Source organism: Carettochelys insculpta, chromosome 9, assembly GCF_033958435.1.
Source record: "Carettochelys insculpta isolate YL-2023 chromosome 9, ASM3395843v1, whole genome shotgun sequence".
NCBI lineage: Eukaryota > Metazoa > Chordata > Testudines > Carettochelyidae > Carettochelys > Carettochelys insculpta.
Window position 1 is genome coordinate 4,647,038 of NC_134145.1, and position 19,268 is coordinate 4,666,305.

Sequence of the window (19,268 nt, forward strand, 5' to 3'; positions counted from 1 at the left end):
TTTTGCCCAGTCCTGACATCAAGATGACTGGCATAAAGTTAGTCATCCCATGTACCCTTGTTAAACATCAGCACAATATTTGCTTTTTCCAGTCCTCCAAAACTTCCTGCTATGTTTCACATTTCAACAAAAATCAGTATGAATGATCCATAGAACTCCTAGGTGAATTGTTTTAATACTTCTGGGTGCCAGTTATCTGGACCTGCCATTTTACATATTACATCCTTAATAGTAGCTGCACAACATCTTCCCTGGATGCTGATGGAATAGAAAATATGTCTTTATCACCATAAGATACAAATATACCATATTGGTTCTTTTCAAACACAGAACAGAAATTTGTACTGACTACTTTTGTCTTTTTCCTTATGCAGGCTGTGGCCTGCCTGATGCCATTTTGTCTTCTTGAACTGGGCCACCAATGGCTTCTGGTTTGTTTTGGTCCACAAGGTTTTTTTGGCATTTTTTTATACGGCTTTTGCTGGAGAATATGTCTAAGGTATTTATTGACAAACATCTGAATTTTCTTAATGTTGCTCAGAACAATGCGCCATGTTTCTGATCCATACAGCAGCACTGATTTCACACGGGAAGCGAAAATACATAGTTCAGTTCTTGTTGAAATGGCTCTTGTACACCAGATTAGTCGTCTGGCTGCGCTTCTCGTGTTCTCACACTGATGTCCTCTTCAGTGCCCCCGTTTTTGCTGGTAACACTCCACAAGTACAAAAACTGGCCAACATTTTACGCTGCTTTTCCTTCAATTGTAATTTCATGTTTCTGTCTGTTACTAATGCGCATCAAGTTGGTTTTCTTTTGGCTGATCTTGAGGCCCACTCGGTCAGCTATTTCCTGTAGGCCATCACAAGACAAGCGTTAGAATGGAATCCAAAGGGAAAGCGAACGTCCCAAAGAAACATGGTGACAAACTTTCCTGGATGAAGTAAAAGCTGCGGGCCTAAAGTGGGATCAAATCAGGAATACAGCCAAGGATTGCAAGACATGGAGAATGGCTGTGGAGGCCCTATGATCCACTAGGAGCCCAAAGTATTAATCATCATCTTCGTCACTTTTGTCTTTTTACTATCCTTTAGCTAGTATTGAATCTTTACCATTTTTAAGATTTCTTTTGTTCCTGATATTTTTATAGAGTTTCTTCCTATTTTCTTCAATCTTAGGTGCATAGATACATTTATTGAAACTGTATAGTTTCCTTTATCAATTGTCTCTATTTTCTAAATGCTGATTTAGAAACGTCTGTTTTCCATGTTGTTTTTAATTTTTAATTACCGCTTTCACTGCCCTCCTTAATCTTAGTTTTTTAAACAAAGAAGCCTTTTTAAGACTTGAGAATTTTAATTTTGAGCATTTAATAAAACATTGTCAAACAACTCTCAATTATAAGTCACATTTTTATATTTACATTTTTTTCTTTCTGCTCAGTCTTACAACAGTACAAGCCTTGTTATCTGGCATTTTAAAATCTGGATACTCGGTTATCCGGCACATAGGATTTGCCCTTCAATTAACCTGAAAAATTCTGATAGCTATCCAGCATCATTTTCCACCACTTGCAGAAGCTGTGTTTTTAAGTTTGCATCAGTAAAGGCTGTTCTTGTTGTGCCTCTGGGTATAATTCAGTGCCAGTTTTGGATATTATCTGACCCTTCTTGCAGCTATGGCCAGCAAAGTACCATCAACAGGTAAAAGTCAGAAAAGAAAACATGTTATGCTCACTATAACCCAGAAATTGGACCTAATTATGCATCTTGAAAGAGGAGAAAACAGGAGCCAATTGTTGGAAAAAATTGGCATTGGTTTGTTGATAATCTGAGATATTAAGGTGCAGAAGGCAGATCTGATTAAATTTGTGTCAAGTGCTGAGACAAGCAAAGCAATTGAGAAATGCTGTACTTTGGACAAATCAAGATTGGAGCAATTAGATAACATACTCTATGAATGGTTTTCCTTTAAATCTTCTGAGGGAGCTCCAGTTACTGGCCCAATGTTGATCAAAATGCTAAGGGCTTTTGTCAGCAGATGGAAAGGACTGAGACTTGTGTTTTTTTCTGATGGTTGGTTGGCATGCTTTATGATGTGGTATGATATCAGAAGATTTGATGTCTCTAGAGAGAAACAGTCTGCTGATCACAAGGCTACAGAAGAATACTGTGTGTTTTTTAAGAAGCTGGTTGGGGAACACGGCGTAACTCCAGAGGACATCTACAATGCTGGTGAAACAGGACTCTTTTGGCATTGCGTGTTATCTTTAACTCTTGCTGGTGCAAGTGAAGTTGGTGTGCCTGGATTCTAGATGAACAAGGATCACATCACTCTGCCTGTGAGTGAAAATGCTGCTGGCACACATGATATCAAGTTGTTAGTGGTTTCAAAATTCAGTAGCCAAGAGCATTCAAGGGTATCGTTCATCGGTCAGTGGAGTACATGGTATGGCTTAATGTGTGGACGGACAAGGAAATGGTTTTGTATTGGTCCCATCATATTGTTGTTCCTGCTTGAAAGACCATCTGAAAGAACTTGGAGTGCCAGAAGTCACAAAGGATACTCTTGTTTTAGGTAACGGTTGAACTCACCCTTCTGAAGTAGAGCTTGTGTCGGGCAATATTTTCATTGTGTTCTTGCCTGCAGATGTCACCTCACTTATTCAGCCAATGGATCAGGGAATTACTTGAAATCTAAAAGACTTCTACCGAAGGGAATTTATGAGGAAGTTGCTAAACTTTAAAGGAAAAATCCAAGAATTTCAGTCATGGTGTGGCATCAAGTATGCAGTCTTCAATGGAGCATGTGCATGGTCTGCTGTCAAGCCCTACAACTTCAAAGAGAGCATGGAGGAAATTGTGTATGGAAATTATATTTGTGGATGGGTCCTCTGATGAACAAGAATGTCAAGGCTTCTGCTTAAGATCAAAAAGGAGAGCGTAACAGGAGATACTTGATTTACTTCAAAGTGATGACCCCACAAACCCAATCACTAAACTGAAGGATAATGAAGTTGGAGTGGGTAAATGTCCACCAAGATAGGCATGTTACCAGTCCCTGGCAGACTCTAAAATTACAGAAATGTTGTCCATTTAGAAAGAAGTACCTGAATTGCCGACGAAATAGATTCAGAGGAAGAAGGCCATAGTGAAAAAGACAAAGTTCTCAGGCTACTGCTGCACAATATCTGGAAACTTTGAAGTTTGCTGAACATCAGTCTTATTCTGCTCAGGAAGTCATGCAGCTGCACGCTATTCACAACAGTTTCTCAAGAAAAGTTAACTGACTTGTAGGCAATGAAGGATAGTGCCTTGGAAAGCCAAGACAACTAGATTGCATTTGATGCAATGGAGAACAGGGAGCCAGGAGCTGGTGCAAAGAGAAAGGAGACATGGTTAAGGCAGTGAGCTAGGAAAGTGGTCTCTACAGCATTTTAAATGACTGGGCGGGAGGCATAGCTTAGTGTTTTGAGCATTGGCGTGCTAAACCCAGGGTTGTGAGTTCAGTCCTTGAGGAGGCCATTTAGGGATTGGGGTAAATAGATGTCAGGGATAGCACTTGGTCCTGCCAAGAGGGCTGGGGACTGGACTAGAGGTCCCTTCCAGTTCTAGTGGGGGGGTGGGTGTGTGTGAGGCAAGTTTGCATTTTCTATGGCCAGAGAAGAGGATGTTGGAGTAGTTGAGAACCCAGGGTGGTGAAAGCCTTGTTGAAAACTTCTGCTGTGTGGATGAGGAAGAAAGGCTAGATGTAAGGCAGGAAATGTCACCAAGATATAGCCAGAGCCTGGCTGAGAGTATGTAAAGAGAGGGCCAAGTTAAAGATGACGACGCAAAGGATCCAGACCTGAGTGACAGGGAGGATGGTGATGGCCACAGAGACTGAAGGGCATAATAGTTCTGTTTCTGTTACAGATTCCACGCTGCCACAGTTTGCTGTGTAACCTTGGACAGGTCACTTAGGCACAGATTTTTATAGGTGTTTAGGCAGTGCTCTGCCCAACACAGCAAAGCTTGCATGACTTAGGAGCATGCCTCATTTTAACAAGTGACAGGTATGGAGCAGCCTAAGTTCTACTGATTTTTCCTTGAGACTTATGCTCCTAAGCATCCAAGTTACTTAAGAAGTAGATGCTTAAGTGATTTCTGCTGCATTGCTGAGTGGAGCATTGCTTTGTCCCAATTTCTACTCTGTGCAGTTGGGATAATAGTATTTCCCTAACTTACAGGGTGCTATGAGGAGAAAGGCACGAAGTGTTTTGTGAAATGCTCAGGTGTATGGTAATGGCATCTGTATAAGTATCTAAGGGCACAACTGCTGATTTACTTTTTGCTAGTGGGTGCGCCTCTCCAACCACTCTTCTCCACGGCTACGTCTACACGTACCCCAAACTTCAAAATGGCCACGCAAATGGCCATTTCGAAGTTTACTAATGAAGCGCTGAAATGCATATTCAGCGCTTCCTTAGCATGCGGGCCGCCGCGGCGCTTCGAAATTGATGTACCTTGCCGCCGTGCGGTGCGTCCAGACGGGGCTCCTTTTCGAAAGGACCCCTCCTGCTTCGAAGTCCTCTTATTTCTGTCTGCTCATAGGAATAAGGGGACTTTGAAGCAGGAGGGGTCCTTTCGAAAAGGAGCCCCGTCTGGACGCGCCGCGCGGCGGCAAGGCACGTCAATTTTGAAGCGCCGCGGCGGCCCGCATGCTAACGAAGCGCTGAATATGCATTTCAGCGCTTCATTAGTAAACTTCGAAATGCCCATTTGCGTGGCCATTTTGAAGTTTGGGGCACGTGTAGACACGTCCCATGTGAACAGCAGCTTGTGCGTTGGTCGGGGAGACTGAGCTGGTGCAGGCCTCAAGGTGGAGTGCAAGTGTGGTTTTGGGGGAAAGAGTAGGATCAGGCCTGAGGTGGGGTCTTGTAGGGAAGAAGCTGAATGGAGGTGTGGCCTCAGGGCAGTGTACGAGTGGGGCAGGGGGCAGAACCACAGCCCAGGCACAGGCGCCAACAACAAAAAAAAACCTAATCTTGCCCGGTACATGCTAAGCATCCTGTTTTAATGTATGCTTGAGCCTCAGAGTGCTTACACAGTTGGTACATACATCTAAAGTTATGTCTGTGCTGCAAAAACACAACAAGAAGAACCCATGGCAGCAAGTCTCAGAGCTCAGGTCAATTGATTTGGGCTTGTGGGGCTCACATTACAGAGCGAAAAAACAGCAGTGTAGATATTCCTGTGGGTACTGGAGCCAAGCTCTGAGATGCACCACCTGACCAGCTTTCAGATCCTCGGTTGCTGCATTAGGACCAAATTATATACTGCTATATTTAGCCCCATAGTGCAAGCCAGGGGTTCGCTACTACCTAGATTCAGACTACTGAATGGGTTAGGAGTGGAAAGAGAGATTTCCCTTACTGGGAAATAGGGTTTCTGCAATAAAACATTTAGTTGCCTGGAACCCTCCAAGTCCTTTATATGTTAATGCTCTTAAATAACGAGTCATACTTGTTATTACCAAACAAACTGACTTTTTTATAAATTTTTAAAACAAATAAAATTTTACAACATTAATCTGATAGGATATATGCAGTGTTTATTTGTTTTATTTCTTTAGCAACCTGCATGTAAGTTTTACTTATTAGGATTTGTGTATTTGGTGCATGTCCCTTGTCTGGCACCTTCAAGACCTCACCAGTCCCAAACAAGGGAATCTGTCAGGGGAAGGGAGGTCAGTGTTGGCCCTCTGCTGCCACTGGTTGCAGAGCTCCACTCTTGACAGCAGCAGGGGGACCAGCATTGCCCAGGTGGAGGATGGGGGGTCACTTGGGGAAGGAGGCAGGGTGTATGCGGAACCCAAGGGCCAGGCTGTGCTCCTGGTCCTTGCCACCAGCTGTGGGGCTGTACTTCTGCCTCCCATGTGATATGGTGGTATGTAGGGAACTAATTCTACAGAATGAACAATAGCAATGTTTTTCAGTTGTTCTGGGGTGAAGAACTCTTAAACTATTCTTGAATGTCAAAATAATCACTTTGAACCAGATGCTTACTTGTTCTTATCTATCTGTTCTGAAGAACTAATTACTCCTGTTGTCAGTTCCACCAAAGCTTACAAAATTGCTTCCATCTCTAAATTACTATAATTAATGCTATAACTTCCATATCTAGTTAACGTTGCCATGCAGCTGGTGCTTTCATTAACGTGCAGATTCCACATTTGAATATTTTGCTCCATTGTGAACAAAAATTCTTAAATATTTGTTTTCGTCTTCAAAATGTCGGTTTCTCATAAAAAGAACTTTTTGTGAAATATGTCAACAAAGACAGTTAAAGATCTTGTCTGAAAGCTGCTTTGAAATGCAGAGGAAAACCCAGTTAATAATTAACCTTGGTTTAAGGCTGTTTATTTTTAGGCTTGAGCAAGATAGGGATATGTTCTGCAGCTGTTTTCATTTTTAAGTGTGGATTCCATTCAGCAGGCAAGACTCTATTGTGCATCTTTTTGGATTTCTGGAATGATGTGTTCCTAAAAGTGGCGACAGGTTAGTGAGGCTTTTTTAAAAAGTTGGATTGATGTAAAGAAATCACTAGTTAGAACACAGACTTGATGTCTCTGGAGAGAAACAGTCTGCTGATCACAAGGCTGTGGAAAAAGACCTAAAATTCTTACTTCTTTTCTAGTGTCAATAGAAGAATTAAAGGTTAAAAGGGAAAACTGCATGATCTTAAAAAAAAAAAAAATTTACTCAGGTCAGAATTTATACCAAACCAAAGCTCAGGAGAGTTGGTGTAATTTTTTTGTTTACCACAAATGCATGACGGTTTCTCTTTCATCTTTAATATGTATGATTCTAAGTTTAGAATATATTTAACTACTATGAATTCATTTATTTATTGTCTCATTGGGAATGAGTCCCACAGAAAAATCATTGAGTAAACTCAAAGCATTAACACATTTGCTCTACAGGACCCCCATGAACACAAGAAGGAAAATGGGTGAATTTTTACTGTTAAAATAAATTATAAATCTGTGTTAGTGTATATCGTATTGAAACTGAAATATTCATTGTTTTCATTTTCAGCTATGAAGTGAATACAAAATAAGGTATATTAGATAGTCTTTTACTGAGGCTTGGAATAAAATGACTTACTGAGATTGAATATAAACAATCAGGTACTTTAACACATGGTCTCATAAATTCTGTAGAAGGGTGTTTAATGACAGAGCACATGTCAGAGAGTCCAAAACTAGTGTCCCGTTATCCAGTCCAAGTCCAGTGTCCCACAGTGTTTAATTACAAAAATGCACTTAGGGTACTTGAACACATGAAACAAATTTTACTTTACTGCAAGGGAGAACAGTTAACTCTAGAAATATTTTAAATGATATCTTCATGGTGTCTGTAAAGATATTGTTACATATCCCTCAATATAAATAATTGAGTTTATTGTGTCTGGTTTAAAAAAAAAGGGGGGGGATTTTAAATTTTTTTCTAGATCCATAATGTTTGCCAATACGTAGTTTTTTGTCAAGAATACAGCGTGTGCAGTCCAAGTAGTGTGGTGTGTGCAAAGAGCTGATATGATTGACGGTTCCAAATAGGTTTGACATGTTAGTTCTCTATTGCACAAATCTATGGGTAACACCGACAGACCCGGGTGGCCGGCCCCAGAGATAGAACCTGCCAGCATCGGGTCTAAAGCCCTGCACTCTACCATGTGGTCATGTGTTAGAGTGCAGGGCTTTAGACCCTATGCTGGCAGGTTCTATCCCTGGGGCTAGCAACCCAGGTCTGTCGGTGTTAAAACTGGTGCATTGGCTGGGAAGAACTGCTGGAAGGTCTCAGAAGCTTGGGATGTGCTTCTTCAGCCCAGCGAAGCATGTAGTAACCAGAGGCACTGAGACCTCACCAGGGTGAGTGAAGTCTCTGCTCTACAGCCTTGGTTGAAAGCCAGCTGGCCTTTAGCTCATGTGGTAGAGTGCAGGACTTTAGATCCTATGCTCACAGGTTCTCTCCTTGGTGCCGGCAACCTGGGTGTGTCCACGTTACATATGGGGGATATGAAATTTGTGATAGTAACCTATAACCTGTTTAAATTAAAAATGTGGGGGTACATTTTCAGCCATAAGGGCAAATCTAAGTAACAACTATTATCAAAGTGCTAGTCTTAGACTGAATTGTGAAAACAGGACAACGTGAGGTCAAAGTTATAGGGTGTTTAGCTAGTCTCTTCATGGGTTTAATTAAATAATAGGGAAAGTAATTATTGGCTTACAGACAAGTAATGAAACCAAGTGTGTGAGAGCACTGGGTGAGAAATCCCCCCCCGCCCTTGTTTGAATACTAAGATCTGCATAGAATTAACTGGAGTAGTGCAACCACCTGACTTCTAACCTCTTGTTTTCGTTATCTTTCTGTCATGCCATATCTCATGTTGTAAGCTCTTTTGGCCGGGAAATGTCTAGCACAGTCTGGAGAGTTTATAAATAGTAAAGAGTTTAAAGTCAGAAGGGACCAATTAGAATATCTAGTCTGACCTCCTGTATATCACAAGCCCTTAAACTTCACAGTCACCTCTGTATTGAACTGAATAACTTATTTGATTAAAGCATATTCTCTGGAAAGACATCCAGTCTTGATTTAAAGGCATTGAGATGAAGAGTCCTCCATGTCCCTTGATATTCTTTCCGCAATGATTAAACATGCTCACTGTTGAAAATGTGGGCTTAATTTGAATTTGTCTGGCTTCGGCTTCTAGCCTTTGGTTTTTGTTATGTCTTCCCTTGATAGATTAAGGAACCACTTTACATACCTTCCTGGGAGAAAATACTGCTGACAAACACTGTAATCCAGTCACCTCTCAAACTCAATTTTGATGAGCTGAGCAATTTGAGTTTTAGAAGTCAGTCCTTTCACAGTAAGACATTTTCTCTAGGCCTCAGATGATTTCTGAGACTCTTTTGTGCCCTTTACCAGTTTTTCAACATTCTTCTTAAAATGTGGGCTACAAAACTGTGGGTAGTATTCTAGTATTATTCTCATCAGTCAGTAGCATGTATAGAGGTGAATCATCTCCCTATACCAGCTCACTTCTCCCCAGCTCATATAACCAAGAGTCACATTTTTGCCTGAGCATAGTAGTCAGAGTTCATGTTGTTGCTTGTCTGATATGACCCCTAAACTTTGTTCAGAGTTCCTGCTTTCCAGAACAGAGTCCCTAATTCTGTATGGCCTTCATTCCTTGTACCTACAGCTATAACCTTGCTTTTGCGGCTCTATGAAAACCCAATTTGTTTTGATGGACTCAGCTTTCTGAGTGAGCCGGATCACTCTTTGACTACCTTTCCCTCCTCTTATATACCACTTGCCAAATGTTTGTGTTTTCTGCAAACTTTAGTAGATGTGACTTTAAATTTAATTCCAGATCAGCAATGACAATAAAAAATTGTGTGGGGGTCTAATGCTGACCTGCCTAGAATGTGACTAAAAAAAAACCCTTTAATATTTGCTTCCTGAAAATTACTTAATATGATTTTCATATGCAGTATGCCATACTGAAATACTTTGGTTGTGTTTGTTGTGGTAAGGGTTTATTATATTGACAGTATAAATGTAACACTTATCTGTTATTAGTCTTTGAACTCAATATTCAGTTCTTGTTTTACAATGATGGAACAGGGTAATGCAAGACACATAGTGTAAGAATCTATTTCTAAACTATGAAATTTTAAGCTTCTTAGGTTCCTGCTGTTAGATTTTGCATATGGCATGGAAGTAGAAATTAATTTTTGAATGGACTGTTACTGAAGAGTACTTAAATGAAAGTTAAGATTGTATTGACTCAGATATATAATTTTCATTGAAATATTAAGTACTGTGCTTTACAGAGCTAGAGTGGCAGCTAATGGTGTTTCAACTTTACTGTGACTTAGTGGCAGTTCAGTTGGTTTTTCCTCTTTTAACGTATTCTAACTTACAACGACCACAAAAGCTTACTGTGGTCAGATAAAACTTGATCAGGTATGCTAACAGTCCTGCGACTATCAAATAATTTTCCATCAAATTGTGGTAATTGGAAGTTTGATAATTGCTGTGTTTGTTTTGGACCTTACAGCTGAAATGGAGTGTTAGTCTGAGGACCAGGGAATATTTCAGCACCTAATATTTTGCGAACAGAGTTTGAAAACAATTACATGATTGAGAAGCTTTCTTGCAAGTCTTTCAGTGATATGCATTAACTGGTTGTCTTGTTACAAGACACTATATAAAAGAATGTCAATTTGATTACTGTTAATTCCCCCCACAACATAGTTTCCCATATAATTTTAAGTAATTTGTGACTTGAGAACCACCAGAGCAAAACAAGAATGCTTTATACTAAATGAAAGATGCTTGGAATGAGTTGTCAAATGGCAAATAGCATTAATTTCTAGCAGTTCATGAGATAATACTGCTGAACGCATCTCACTGTTTGCATTGGAAGAAAAAAGAAAAATTCGGTAATTAGAATATGATTTTAAAAATTAATATCTCACAACTTCTTTGGGCTAAAAGCTTTTCACTGGTCTATTACCATTGCTTTTAAGACTTCTAAGTTTTCCAAGAGCAAATCCCAGATAAGTAAGCAGAGGGAACAGAGCCTTCATCTTTTGTAATGGTCTAATTTTGAAAGTTCTCAAAGGCAAGTAAATAAAGGTGCACAGGGCACCAAATTCAGTTGTGATGGAACTCCATTGCAGTGAATGGAATTTCACCTGTTAAAGAGTTTTGTTTTGAAACTTGGCTCAGTTTGCATTGTTGTGCATGGGTGCAGCAGTCCCTGTAATGAAGATCCTTTGAGTCTCAGGATTTGTTTGGGACTTGCCTTTGGCTTTCCTTGTTTTGAAGGAGTGAAATCCCACTTGCCTTTTCATGTTCTCTTTTTCCAGTTTTTCTAACACTAAACTAAAAAGAAAAGAAACACTGGTCAGAATTAAAATTTCACAGCTTTACCTTCTCCTAATTATTATGACTGTATTTTCTCATGGTATGCTGAAATAGCAGCTGAAACAGATTTTAATATCAACTAATATAAGACTTGAAATAAACAGATTACAAATTGAAATGAAAGTACACACGGAAATGATTTAAATGTTTTCTTGTTTGTGTTTTTGTTATGTTAACACTGGATAAAGCATGAGAGGTTGTATGTTTTTCAGAAAGGAGTGGGAGTTCTTTTTCTTTTTCTTGTGTTTTCCCTTTTGGTTCACTTTATCCAGTGATCCAAACAGCATGCTACACAGACTGCATTAATACCACTTCTGCAGTGTCCTGTAAAATCCTGTTGTTGGCCTAATAGCCTTTAGCCCAGTGTATTTATTATCTGTAGACCCAAATTTAGAGCATGAAGGAATGCAAAGCCAAACACTGATCCTTGTCAGCAACAGGAGATCTTATTGGTTCTTCCTAAAAATACTGTGGTCCTTTGTTAAAAAATATTCCTCATTTCATTTCAGTTGTCGGACGAGCAACAGGAAGAGCTTGATTGTAACATCCAGCACGTCTCCAACACTCCCACGACCACACTCCCCACTGCATGGACATACAGGTAACCAAGGAACTCTATTTTACCTGGGAATCGTTAGCAATGTTATTTCATTTTCGTTATCATTGACTCTGTCCATTTATAATATAAGGTAAATAAGCTATTCAAAACTGAATTCCCTGAATTGTTTGTGATTTGTGTTAATTCAGGTTCTTGACTTCACTGAAAACGGGGCATAGCATCTTTCAAGTAGCCAGATGTTTATGCCTCATTCATCACCATCATGTCTGCCCGCTCCTCTGACACTGTAAATGATTTGGCCATGTTGAGGGAGTACTGTTTGTTTAGATATAAACCAGATAATAAATGATTATGTAAAATAAAAGTTGATTTTATTCTGTGAAAGATAAAGATGACCTGGGATTTTGCTCCTGCTGCTTTCATCCTGCCTTCTTTGTTTATGGAATGAACACTCATTCCATCTGCTCCAGTCCTCTATCTTATTTTCCAGCCAGTCCATCTGAAGAACTCACCATGTAAACACTTGTCCGTCTCACCCTAATCCCCCATTTCCCCAAAAGAAATACAAAACAAAGGGGGCTGCTGGCTAACTGCATCTGCATTGTACTAGCAGCAGTTTTGAGTTTTGGGATCAGTATAAGTTTGCTAACCTGTCTTGCAGAGAAAGCGTCCAGGAAATGCCACACATTTAGAAATAACGTTGTTATAACGCATACAACACTGTGGAGACTGTTAATAAAAGCTGACTGTTTATAGGAGGTCACCGTTGCTTTTTAAACATGACCAGATTTGAGGAAGTGTTGCAAGTTGAAATAATTGGAAGCAAGTGTAATGCTTGTTTGACCTTCCTTGCAATATCTCCTCCTAGTAGCAACAGGTGATATTAGCTTGGGATGCCGGTGATCACAGTCCTTGACATCATAATGTTTCTTTGTGGTATAGATTTTAGAGTTTGATCCCATTTCACTACTGCCAGTAAGCCCAAGAGAATGCATGCACACAAAGAGCTGAATCTGGGTGGACAGCAAATCTCGGAGAACTACAGTTATTGTAAAATAAGTAATTGTTCTATTCATTATCTTCAGAGTCCCATACACAGGATGACCAGTGTTTCCCAATTTTATTTGGTCTTGGAACCCTTTTAAACTTGAAAGAATTTTGTCAAACCCCATTCCCAGGCTCTCCTCCTCTCATCCCCCAAACCTGCCCCCATCTCCAGGCTTTACCCACCTCAGCCCCCAAATCCGACCCCATTCCACAAAGCCACCCTCCCATCCCAAGGCTTAACCCCTCTCAGTCCCCCACCCCCAATTCCAGGCTTAATCAATCTCAGCCCCAAACCTGCCCTCCCATCCCCAGGATTAACTTATCTCAGCCCCAAACTGGACCCCAGAACTAACCCATCTGTGGTGCTGGCAGGGGAGCCTTCACTGGCTGGCCACGTGTGCCCAGCGAAAGGATGGCTGGTGTGCAGGTGTTCTGCTGTCAGCCGTGAACTGAGCCAGACCCACCAAAAGAGTGTGGCCTCTCAGGTAGTGGGCCAAATGAGGGGTTCTCTGTGGCTCCTTGTTCTGCCGCCTCTGAAATAGTGGGACTAAATTCAGTTGGTTTAACATCTGGATCCCTCCTGCCAGATGTAAAACCAATTATATTTAGTTCTACTGTTTCAGTGATGGCAGGGCAGGGAGCAACAGAGAAGGCAGCTATTGTAATGGTATTTTCTTGAAGAACCCTTATTTTCACTTCATGGAACCCTGGGGTTCTGTTGAGCACCATTGGGGAAACACTGCCCTAACTACTCTGTGATGCACAAAATAGAGAAAACACTCAAGAGGAACTACAAATTGATAGCAGCTCAGCTGGAAGCACCTGTTTGCTTCTGTTTCCAGAGCTGCTTATCTTGGATGGGTGACATCCAGCTAAAAAAAACAAAAAAAGATCAACCATTAAAATTAAATACTCCATGGAGAGCCTAACGCACTGTGTGTTGATTTTTGACAGAATTAGCACAATTATCTCAGGATTCCTCAAAAGCACAGTCAGTCATTGAGTGACAGACTGTGGTGAATTATTTTAATGAACGTCTCCTTTAAAAGATTCAGGATATTCATCTTGAATTTAAAAAGAGCTTTAAAATAGTATCCAAGACATTCATTACTTGCTACAGAATCTTAAGAAAGCATCCTCAAATCTAACCTGGAAATTTCACAATGCAAACTTGCCACAGAGGAGTTCTACTTCCATATGTACTTGCTGTTCTTTTCCTTTGGATTGTTCTCCATGCCCAGAATAATGGTGGCGAGAGCAGCAGCTTTCCAAAAGGAAGAATTCTAGAAAATTTCATTGAATGTTCCACGTGAGAGGTGTTCCTGCACAGGGCCATGTATTATTGTAAACCTGCTTGTCTATCCATGTGTGGGACATACAGTCCTATGAATATTATTGCCAGGGAACTCCAACTGTAAATGCTGATAGTTTGCACTTAAAACTCTATTTAGAATCTTACTAATAAACTGTATTTTGAGTAGTTACCAGACTGCTCCATTTAATCTTTCAGCTATACATCTTAGTTTGTTCAAGGTCAGATCTGCTTACTGCAGAGAAACAATGTGAAGTCCCGTGGCACCTTATAGATTAACAGATTTATTGGAGCATAAACTTTCATGGGGAAAGACCCACTTCATCGCATCTGAAAAAGGAAAAATGGGAGATTTAGAAGGCTTAAAGGACTCTTCTGCTATGGCTTTACTAACACTCGTGAATTTGGTTGATACTGAATTTAAAATATAAAATTATTTCCAATGATTTTATTTGAGCAAGACTCCTTGCATCTGATGAAGTGGGTCTTTGCCCATGAAAGCTTATGTTCCAATAAATCTGTTAGTCTATAAGGTGCCACAGGACTTCTTGTTGTTTTTGTGGATACAGACTAACACAAGCTCCCCCTCTGATACTTAATATAGAGAGTGTTCCAAAGATGTAGTATTTCAGAATGTAAGCAGTGGCCAATTGTGCATTTTTTTGAAAATTCAAATTAGTAGATTGAGGATTATTTTTAAAATGTACCATAAAGCTTTTCAACAGAGAAGTCATGACAATAAACATGTTTTTAATAAACATTGAAAAAATAAAATGTAGAAACCCTTTTGAAAATTGTGATAAGACAATATGACTACAGATAATACAACAGGACCTATTACTACCATGGTTAAACGGTTTTGGGATTTTTCAGTGTATAATCTTCACCTTTGTAATATTACTCTTCTGTTTAAGATTGTAAGAAACCAAATGATACCTACAGTATAGTAATTTACTCCCTTCCAGGTATTTTCATAGTCCTGTTGCACGTGACCCCTTGAACTCTCACAGAAAGCAAAATCAACCTGAACCACAAAAGAGAGAATCTTGCATTAGAAGCTACAGTCATGTCTCTTCCAGAAAAATTAAAACAAATCCAATTTCCAGAATCCATAACTTCAAGGTGGACTGTCTGCTTTGAAGATGGAACCTTCATTTTGGAGAAGTCTGAGGCAGCGCTGCAATAAAGGCTGAATTGAATCTTTCACTTAAAGGAAGGATTCATTAATTCTCTTGAAATTAGCTGAAGAGTAGCAGGGTGGGATAGCTCAGGGGTAGGCTAGCTCAGTGCTTTGATCCCTGGCCTGCTAAACCCAGGGTTGTAAGCTCAATCTTAGAGGGGCCATTTAGGGATTTGGAGCAAATAGATTAAAAAAAAAATCAGTCAGGTATGGTGATAGGTCCTGCTTGTGAGTGCAGGGGACTGCACTCAGTGATCTCTCAAGGTCCCTTCCAGTTGTATCAGATACATATATCTCTGTCTTAATTCCCAGAAGACCACGTTTAGTGAGGTTCCTCTAGTAATTTTCTGAGAACTTAAAAATCTTTAAGGCACCTTTAAAAATGTAGGAACCCACCACTTTTTTTGAGTTCCAAATAATCTCACTTCAGGTTATCTAGCTAATAAAAATTGGTGGACAGGTCATTTTTGAGTAGATCAGATGCAGCGGGTGGTCTTTGAAAAAGGACTGTTAGGATCAGTGGTAGATTTTTTTTCCATCTTTTTCAGAGCTGAAAGTTCCTCCTTTAGCTGAAGCTCAAAAACAATGTTTTCTTTCAGAGAAATTAAGGAAAAATTGCAGTTTGTGAAAATGGTTGCATTCTTAGGGTATGTCTACATAGCAAAGTTATTTCAAAATAGCAGCCATCATCTTCCTCTTAGGACAGTTTGATTTCACTCTCATTGGCTACATCTACACTAGCCCCAAACTTCGAAGTGGCCATGCAAATGGCCATTTCGAAGTTTGGGGCTAGTGTAGACACGGCCATTGGGAAAAAAGGGAGGCAAACAGAGGCAATGGTAGAGACTGCTTTTACCCAAAATTGAATACTTAAATTTCTCTGGAAAGGAAGTCCTTCCACCCTTTTGCATTCACGAGCTGATCTGAAAATGTTTCAATAATTTCTCCTTCTCCAAGACAGTTAGAGCCCTACTTATTCAAGATCTTAGCCCAACATTCACTTCACCTTTTGGAATACTTCAGGCATCTATTTTCCCGTCAAAGGCACGAAGATTTACTCTAATAACTCTCCTTATGCTAATATTAAGTGCTTGGCTAACCCACACTTTGCTTGGTGAGAGAGAACCTATATTATATTTATTATTCTGCTAATTCAGTGTAAAGCTTGCCAAATAAGCTAATGGTTTTTAACAGAGCATATTAGCACGCTGGTTTGGGCTTACATTTATCTTTCCTTTCCTTAGGTAATTTAGCCATGTTCAGTCATGTCATTTTCCAGAAAGGATTGCCTTAATGTGAACTAGAACCTTTTAGTCTGTGCCTCTAGTGTCCAGACAGGAGAGCTGGAGCTTGCAGCACATCCATGGGCACTGCAATTCATATCCCATACTCCGACCTGCAAGTCATCATAGGCCTCACTCCAGTTGCCTAATAAAGACACAGCTGAATTGGAGGCTAATCCCTTTGGGCTTTGGCAATCTTTAGTATAATTAAAAACTTTAAAATTATAATAAGTGTGAGTAACTGAACAAATTGGGTAATAAGAATTTTGACAGATTTCACTATTAACTGTGTGGGTGTTCTAAAAGTTTTCAGTGTGCACAAGCGGGTAAAAAGATACAACTAATTCCTTGGTATCCTCTTTTTTCAGATTTATATGGCATATTTCTATCCAGACTCTGGAATTTTAATTAGATCCCATGTGAGTTATTTCTAGGTTGAAAACGAAAAGCAATTAGCTCTTCTACTCTGCTCAAGTCTGAGTGAAGCTTTTAAGAAGCTTCAGGGAGAAGCGGAATTTCTGCTTTCCCTTAAAATTTCCCCCTGATACATCTGCTGCAGTTGAAGGAATTTCAATAAGAGAAGCCCAAGTGTATTGGTTTCACCTAGCAAAGATGATTTAAACCCTATTTATTCTTTGAGCAAAGGCATATTATTCTGTTTGCACAATGGTTAGAATAGCTACATTTGGAGCTGTGGCTCCAGTGGGGCTTTTACAAAGTGTGGCTGCTCATTAGATAAATCATTACACTGTTACAAGGATGTTAATACTATGGGAACAAAACTTTACATCGACTGCATTTGTTCAAGGGAAAGGGAGTGTGGCCGAGTCATCCTTTCAGTCTTACAATCCCTCATTGGGCCATAGATAGCTAGTTTCATTAAAATTGTACCTGCCCCACACAAATATGAAATTGAACAGCAAGGCTGAGGGGCCTGAAAACCTCAGAGATTGCATTCATGCCACACACTGTGTGTAACTCTCATGTATTTTGAGTTCTGTCTGCAAAACTGGAAGGCAAGAACTGCAATGACCTGCTTAGCTGAGGAGCACTTTCTGAGAAGGTTCTGTGACTTTGTCTGGTTTAATAGTAAGCTACAAATCAAGTTTTCAGGCCAAATCTACAGTCAGTTTCATATAATCTCAGAATGTTATTCAGCAATTAGTGCAGCAGTTGTTGTCCATACATTTTAAAATCTTGTGCTTTTTAATATTTCAGTTGATTTCCTAGGATTTTCCGCTTTCCTATACTCTTGGTCTAGCTGATTATATGAATTCTCTACCAAACTGAACATTCTTGGAAACCATTCTTCTTCAGAGATCAAGATCTCTTCAGAAAGTTAATTTTAATTGGTGTACGTTAATTAACCTGCAAAATTAAAATTAAATTAGCATGTATCTCTGTGAGTGGTTCCCATCTTTGCATGGTGGCCTAGTGGCTAGGCCCCCTTGCCGGGGCCTAGGAGCACAGGGTGTGGGTCTTCAGCCCCCACCCTAGAGGCTGAAGGATAAGTTTGGGGCATGGCTCCGAGAATCTAGTTTCCCCTCTGGGGGGAGAGGGGTTCCTGGGGGGGACTCCCCCTTTGTGCGTGGGGGAGGGTCCTGAGGCTCTACTCTCTGGCAGCCGACCCGGTGGCAGCGCTAGCTCAGGCCCTGCTTTCCTCAGAGCCAGCTCCTGCGTCTTGGCTGGTCAGCCCTGAACTGCACTGGCTTTCCTCCTTTTATGCTCCTCCAGGCCTGACACTGGCTGCAGGTGAACCAGGGTGGGGCTAATTGGGCCAACAGGCTTGGTTTATCCCCTGCCCTGCCTGGCCTTCCTCTCACACTCTTACAGTCTCCTATACAAGCAAGAAGAGTGTACTGTTCTCTAACAATTCTCTATCATAAGAGAATGTGAATTAACATACGATTTTGTATGTCTGTATTCTATTGCACATAGAAAGGTACTCAATCTGTTATGCGTTTTCATCTCAAATTTTTTTCAATGTGCATAACCCTTAAGTATTATGCCTCTATCAATAAACTAAATGACAAATTGCTTATAGCCCCTCTTTTTGTTTTAAAAACTGGTCCCAGTATTGTAATTGTAGAGTCATTTACATTTTAATGTTCTAAAACCTTAAGATGTGGTTAGGTAAGGAATACTGTCAATTATATCAGCTCTGGTTTTGAAAATATTGGCTAGAGCTCTGTTTGATCGTAGTGTGTAGAAGAAAAAAACGTGTATGTGTGAATTTTGGACTAATATTTTCATCACTGAAGAAATTTTGTTCATAATTAAATTTCAAAGTATTTGGAAAAAGGACTTTTCATTCCCCCCTTTCTTTTTATTTTTAAAAGAATAAAAAATGCAAATAATTTAGATATGTGGATAGTTGAATGAATGACACTCTATCTACCCAAAACCTCCTGCCTTCTGTCATCCCTTGTCCCCTGTTATTGCCCTTGTCCCTCACTGCAAATTTCTTTCCTTGGTACAAGCATGATCTTGTCCCTGCCCTCATAAACAAACCTTATCCCAATGTGCTTCTCCGACCATTGTCCAGTCTTTCTCTCCTGTGCACTTTTCTGCTCCTTGAACATGTTCAAAATTCTTCTCTTAAACCTTTGTTGTAAGTCTCTTCTATAGTTTTTGTACAGCCATTTTAGTTAGGTGTGTGATTTTTATTTTTTTACCTAAATAGCTGTGCATCCTGTAGTGCAGATGCAGTTTATTGCTGTTTATTACTTGTATAAAGGTACTAGGTATATGTTGATACAGCTTATTTACCTTCCCATATAAGCATCTTTTATTCCAGTACAACTGTTCCACAGCAACTACACTAGTAGTTAAAATGCTACAATTTATGCATGCAAAATGCCTTGCACCACTTCTCCGTGCAAGTGAAACTATTCAGCATCGCT

The 19,268-nt window shown here is 40.1% G+C and overlaps 1 protein-coding gene across 4 annotated transcripts in view; it reads left to right on the forward strand.

Annotated features, from left to right (window-relative positions):
• The window catches only part of MAST2 (microtubule associated serine/threonine kinase 2), a 258,995-nt gene that overhangs the window by 155,209 nt on the left and 84,518 nt on the right, over window positions 1–19,268 (forward strand). For all 4 annotated transcript variants that reach the window (XM_075003275.1, XM_075003272.1, XM_075003273.1 and 1 more), the window contains one exon: window positions 11,494–11,585. In XM_075003275.1, coding sequence (XP_074859376.1) covers window positions 11,494–11,585 — 92 coding nt within the window. The remainder of the gene's footprint in view (window positions 1–11,493; window positions 11,586–19,268) is intronic.